This window comes from Echinops telfairi, unplaced genomic scaffold (genome assembly GCF_000313985.2).
Source record: "Echinops telfairi isolate 266 unplaced genomic scaffold, ASM31398v2 ScPeMD7_25;HRSCAF=90, whole genome shotgun sequence".
NCBI classification, from domain to species: domain Eukaryota; kingdom Metazoa; phylum Chordata; class Mammalia; order Afrosoricida; family Tenrecidae; genus Echinops; species Echinops telfairi.
In genome coordinates, this window is record NW_022103922.1 from 6,909,602 (window position 1) to 6,915,852 (window position 6,251).

At 40.7% G+C, this 6,251-nt stretch overlaps 1 protein-coding gene across 2 annotated transcripts in view; it reads left to right on the forward strand.

Annotated features, from left to right (window-relative positions):
* Window positions 1–6,251, forward strand: part of JAK2 (Janus kinase 2) — a 67,683-nt gene that overhangs the window by 48,215 nt on the left and 13,217 nt on the right. For both annotated transcript variants that reach the window (XM_004714459.2, XM_030885335.2), the window contains 5 exons: window positions 414–501; window positions 1,198–1,325; window positions 2,312–2,450; window positions 5,467–5,618; window positions 5,769–5,919. In XM_004714459.2, the coding sequence (XP_004714516.1) occupies window positions 414–501; window positions 1,198–1,325; window positions 2,312–2,450; window positions 5,467–5,618; window positions 5,769–5,919 (658 nt within the window). The remainder of the gene's footprint in view (window positions 1–413; window positions 502–1,197; window positions 1,326–2,311; window positions 2,451–5,466; window positions 5,619–5,768; window positions 5,920–6,251) is intronic.

Genomic DNA, 6,251 nt, shown 5'->3' on the forward strand with positions numbered 1-6,251 from the left:
AGTTTTACTGCACAGAGACCATTTTTCATTCCTCAGGATCTAGCACTTGAAGCTTTCACCCATCCCTGGGCCCACCTCAAGTTGTACCTCTGCTCCCTATGCTAGGTGCTCTGGGTTTAAGCCTATTATTTTGGTATTATTCTTGACATCCCATTGCCACCATTGCATCTCTCCTTGCCCTCTGCATTTTGTAGACTTACTCGGGAGCCCTCTCAGAATGCACCTTCACATCAGGAATGTTGTAAGTCCATATAAAGATACCAAAGCACATTTTCTAGTCCTGTTAAGAGTAAGAGAAGGTACATTTCTTTTAGGCAAGAGTCTTTCTCTCTGAACTGTGAATATGAATGGAGAACCTCCAGACAATATTCTTATATACTTTAATATTTTTCTTTGGTTTTTTTTTTTTGTAGTCTTTCTTTGAAGCAGCAAGCATGATGAGCCAGCTTTCTCACAAGCACCTGGTTTTAAACTACGGAGTGTGTGTGTGTGGCGAGGAGAGTGAGTACAACCCTGACTTCCTTCTGCTGCCTTCATTCTCTGGAGCATTTCCCTTGTTCATATAGAAAGTTCTATTCAGGATTAGAGTTAGGTGCCGGTATGAGTTAGTTGAACATTGTTGAAACTGAATACCTTGTGGAATTGTTCAGTTATATCTTATGAGAAAGGAAACCAGGGCAAGAATGAAAATGTGGAAGACGGTTAACATGTACAATCTGCATTTTCCCCAGCATAGTTCAAAAGGGTGTCTGGAGTTAGAACGCCAGTCCTCTTGTATGTCTGTGGTAGAGTTGATGTTAATAAGTTTAAGTGTGGAAGAAGAATTTGAGGAAGCTTTGAATATTTAAATAGCTTTGTAGGAAAGAAAGTATGTGAGAAATGTTTATTCATTTCAAAACAGAAGCTGTACTTCAGTACTGGTTTTTCAAGATGGATTGATGCAATAGAATGCTATACTTACTTCTAGATTACATTATCCTTAGTATATGTCATGTAGGTGTCTGTATCTTGCTGTTGTGAATAAACTAAAAACCAAAAATAGAATAGTTCATAGTGATTTTCTTCAACTTGGTGAATTTTGTTTAATTTCCTTACCTGTATTACCCACATATAACTATCAGTATATTTATAAAATGTTGAATTATGTGCTTTATTATGTGAATATTTTTGCCTATTATTACTTATATTTTAATACAGATATTCTAGTTCAAGAGTTTGTAAAATATGGGTCTCTGGACACATATCTGAAAAAGAATAAAAATTCTATAAATATATTATGGAAACTTGAGGTGGCTAAACAGTTGGCCTGGGCCATGCATTTTCTAGTAAGTAATTAGTACATTTTCTTCTTTTTTGTTTTTAATCAGAAACTTGTGTTATCTAATGAAGCAATATAGAAATTGTCTTGGCCTGATCCCTAGTGGAGTAGTGGCTATAGACTGGGCTGCTAACCACAGGTCGGCAACTTGTATATTTCTGTGGGAGAGAGATGAGGCTTTCAACTCCCATAAAGAGTTACAGCCTGGGACACCCACAGGGGCAGTTCTACCCTGTCTTATAGGGTCGCTGTGAGTTGGCATCAACGCAATAGCAATGAATTTGTTTGTTTGTTTGTTTTAAGCTGGGGCCCGGGAGCTGCCCAAATTATAAATATGTAAATGAATTCTGAGTCCACTTCAAATAATATTTGATAGCTGGTGAAAGCTCTCCTTTTAGTCGTGTTTGTTTGTTTATGTAAAGTTACATTTGAAATAGTCTTCTCATCCTGTCAATCTAAGCCCTCAACACACTCCTGCAGTTTTTGGTTAAATTATCCAAGTGACACAAACTGCAGTCCGGCCATTAGCAGGGCTGAGAGCCTGGCAGAGCAGGCCTGCTGGGGAGTGTGTGTGCAGACAACTGGCCATTGCAGCAGGCAGGGAGAAAGCAGAGCAGCCTGAGGAGCAGAGCACTACAGGGCCAGCCAGTGATTGGCAGGCAGAGGGCACGACATCCTGCTGCCGAGCCAGACTTTCTGAATGTTCAGTGCCATCTAGAGAGGCAGGCGATTTAAATCTCAAGTCAGAGTAGCACTGGGTAGTTACAGCTTACACTTGACCACAGGTACAGGCCGTTGTTCTGTTTTGTGTTTGTGTAAAACAGAAAATACAGTGCTGCAATCAAACTTGTGTGTTTCTGAAAGCATGTCTCCACCTTAACATGAATCGATTGCTTACCTATTTTCCTTCCTCAAGTTTGTTTGGGGATGTAGACAGATTAAGTGTTCAAATACTTGTTGACTGATGTGTGTCTGTGCCTTTGGCTTGATTAGGAAGAAAAAGGCCTTATTCATGGGAATGTGTGTGCCAAAAATATCCTACTCATCAGAGAAGAAGACAGGAGGACCGGAAATCCCCCTTTCATCAAACTCAGCGATCCTGGCATTAGTATTACAGTGTTGCCAAAGGACAGTAAGTTCCCCTTGGATCACATCTGCCCACCATTCCTGAGCTTCATCAGGAAGGAAGGAAACTTAGAACACACACTGTTAATGTTTCTTGTACTCTCTCTCTCTCTTTTTAAATCATTTTATTGGGGGCTCATACAACTCTTATCACAATCCATCCATCCATCCATTGTGTCAAGCACATTTGTACATTTGTTGCCATCATCATTCTCAAAACATTTGCTTTCTACTTGAGCCCTTGGTATCAGCTCCTCATTTTCCATTCCCTTCCCGCCCCCCCCCCCATGAACCCTTGATAATTTATAAATTATTATGATTTTGTCATGTCTTACACTGGACATAGATCTCCTTCACCCACTTTTCTGTTGTCCGTCCCCCAAGAAGGGGTTATATGTAGATCCTTGTAATTGGTTCCCCCTTTCTACCCTACCTCCCCTCTACCCTTCCAGTATCACCACTTTCACCACTGATCCTGAGGGGTTCATCTGTCCTGAATTCCCTGTGTTTACAGTTCCTATCTGTACCAGTGTACATCCTCTTGTTTAGCTGGATTTGTAAGGTAGATCTATGTGCATATATTTATAGGTTTAGGATTAAGGTGGCAGAAGGACATTGGGCCTCTACTCAAGTACTCCCTCAAAGCAAGAATACTTTGTTCTATTAAACTGGCATTCCATGATGCTCACCTTCCCAACACGATCGCTAAAGACAAATGGGTGCATAAGCAAATGTGGTGAAGAAAACTGATGGTGCCTGGCTATCAAAAGCTATAGTGTCAGGTCTTAAAGGCTTGAAGATAAACAAGCAGCCATCTAGCTGAGAAGCAGCAAAGCCCACATGGAAGAAGCACACCAGCCTTTGTGATCACAGGTATCAATGGGATCAGGTATCAGGCATCAAAGAACAAAAAATCATATCATTGTGAATAAGGGGGAGTGTGGAGTGGGGACCCAGTATCCATCTGTAGGCAATTGGACGTCCCCTTTTAGAAGGGTCATGGGGAGGAGATGAGACAGGGTGCAATGTAGCAACGATGAAATACAACTTTCCTCTAGTTCTTAAATGCTTTCTTCCCCTCCACTATCATGATCCCAGTTCTTGTACTCTCTTTTATTGGCATAGTCTAGATTAGTAAAAACATCTAGTTGTCATTCTTAGCCATCTAAATTCAGTACCAGTTCACATTCTTGTCTCCATTTCTTTTCTAAGCTTGCCATCGTAACCTTGAGCTGTTTTTTTTTTTAACCAATTTGAGTCTCTAATTAGGCATCAAAACTAGAATTTTCTGCATTTTCCAAAATGTGCCATTTCCTAACATTCTTTTGAAGATGCCAGAGTCCACCTTCATGTCCTGTAGTTACTAAAAATCTTGAGACACATTCCTAATTTGAGATCCCTAATTTAAGTACTGAGCTTTTGGGTTTTTTAGCTTCTTTTTAAATGTCTCTTCTATTTTTAATCTACGTAACACGTTTAGTTAAAAGTACAAATTTCAGTCAAAAAGTTCAATGAGTTTCCTTGTTTGTTTTATTTTTCCCCCTCAATATTGTCTTATATTTTATTATAGTCCCTTTCTCTAATTGAATGTTGTAAATATAGTCTCTGAATTGATCCGCTCTTATGCACTTGAAGCATAATATCCCATTTGAGACAGTGGTACTTAAATTTTATAGGTGGTGTAGCAGTGAATACATAGGGCAGTTGAATGGGGGAGATGAAAAGGGAGAAAATGTTTTTGTCTAGTGAAGCAGAAAGGAAGCACTGTCCTCCTGAATCTCTTGGTTATACAGCAGAAGCATGCACATGGCTTTCTCCAAACCTGCTAAAAGATGCACTATCTTGTTCTTCATTCATACTTCTTTCCTTCTGCCAGAATACCAGTATCGCACTCTCCTTACTTGAAAACCATCTTTCTGAAAGATCTGAAAGATCCAGAGTTCCCTTGGAGAATTTTATGGTCTGAGCATAATCCACCTGCTGCATCACTTTTGTACCTAGGATACCTTAGTGTGATGTAGTCAGCCAGCTGCTGTAATGATGAGTACCTATTAGTCCTGGCCTTTTTATGTGCAGCTCAGGATTGGCACTGCTGCTGGACCATTTAGGACAGCTCGAAATGAAGTAGCATTCCTTGAACTGCTTTTATACTGTAAAGAAAAGAGAAAAAACAGAAACGAAGATCGAGGAAATTTGAGGACACATTTTATAGGGGAAAAAAAAGTTTCCTCAGTGCAGAACTAATGGGAAGGGGTAAAGAGAATGGCATAGGCGCTGAGACACTCTGGTTTATGGATCACGGATTTTAGATCTGTCCATGTTGTTGTGTGCCAGTTCCTACTACTCATAGCAGCTTTGCAGCAAAATAAAACACTGCTTGGTCTTGCTCCACCCCCCACAATGGTTGCTATATTTGAGCCCACTGTTGCAGCCGTTGTGTCACTCCATCTTGTGGAATACCTTCCTCTTTTTTGATGACCCCCTGTTTTACTGAGCGTGAAATCGTCCTCCAGATTTCTCTGGATAAAATGTCCAAGTTGCTTGAGATGACACATCACCTTCTTCACCTTTAAGAAGCCTCCTGGCTATATTCTTCGAAGGCATGCTATTAATAAATTGTGTAGTTTTGGTCAAACAACTCAACTCAATGCTTTCATTATGAATTAGAGCAGTGTTTTTCCAAAGTGGGTGATACCGCCCCCTGGTGGGTGCTGGAATATTCCAGGGGTGCTGCAAAAGCAGATACACCAACACTTTCTCTTGGGTTATGGGCTATAGTACAAATGTTTTTAATTGCTAGGGGGAAGTGCTAAGTAATTGCCCCCCTTTTTCTGAAAAGGGAGCAGTAGGCCAGATAAGTTTGGGAACAGGAATTAGATGAACTCCAAGATCCCCTTGAGCTTTTCAGCACACACAACTAACAAAGGCATCTGGTTAGTGAGATGATTCTGAGATTACTTATATATGGAAGAATGGTTATGAATGCAGCCATTTTTTATTATACTGTTCTTGTCATTTAAAAGTTCTCCAGGAGAGAATACCATGGGCACCGCCTGAATGCATCGAAAACCCTAGGAATCTAAGCTTGGCCACAGATAAATGGAGTTTTGGTACCACGCTGTGGGAAATTTGCAGCGGAGGAGATAAACCTCTAAGTGCTCTGGATTCCCAGAGGGTAAGTGATGTGGGCAGTGAGGCTAGAATGTACTCCTGTCCGTGATCCTGTCTTTGTTGCGGGGTTTGGTTTTTGAACCTGACTAGTGTTACCAGGAAAATTAGCTTGGCCTTACCCAGCTCCTTCTCAGCATGTGTCTGTCTATTACAGAAGCTCCAGTTCTATGAAGACAGACACCAGCTCCCTGCACCCAAGTGGACAGAGTTGGCCAATCTTATAAATCACTGTATGGACTATGGACCCGATTTTAGGCCTTCTTTCAGAGCCATCATACGAGACCTTAACAGCTTGTTTACACCAGGTAAGAACAGTCTTGCTCATTCTCCAGCAATCTTTTCATCTTTGTCTGATGGAATGAAGCTTTGCTAATTTTCTGATCGCTTCCAAGAAGTCCCTGGATGTCTTCCAGACTCTCGTAATTTCTTTTTGTTTGTTTGTTTGTTTTTAAATCGTTTTATTAGGGGTTCATACGACTCATCACAATTCATACATAACATCAACTGTGTAAAGCACATTTGTACATTCATTGCCCTCCACATTCTCAAAACATTTGCTCTCCTCCTAAGCCCCCAGCATCCACTCCTCATTTTCCCCTCCCTCCCCTCTCCCTCGTGAACACTTGATAATTTATAA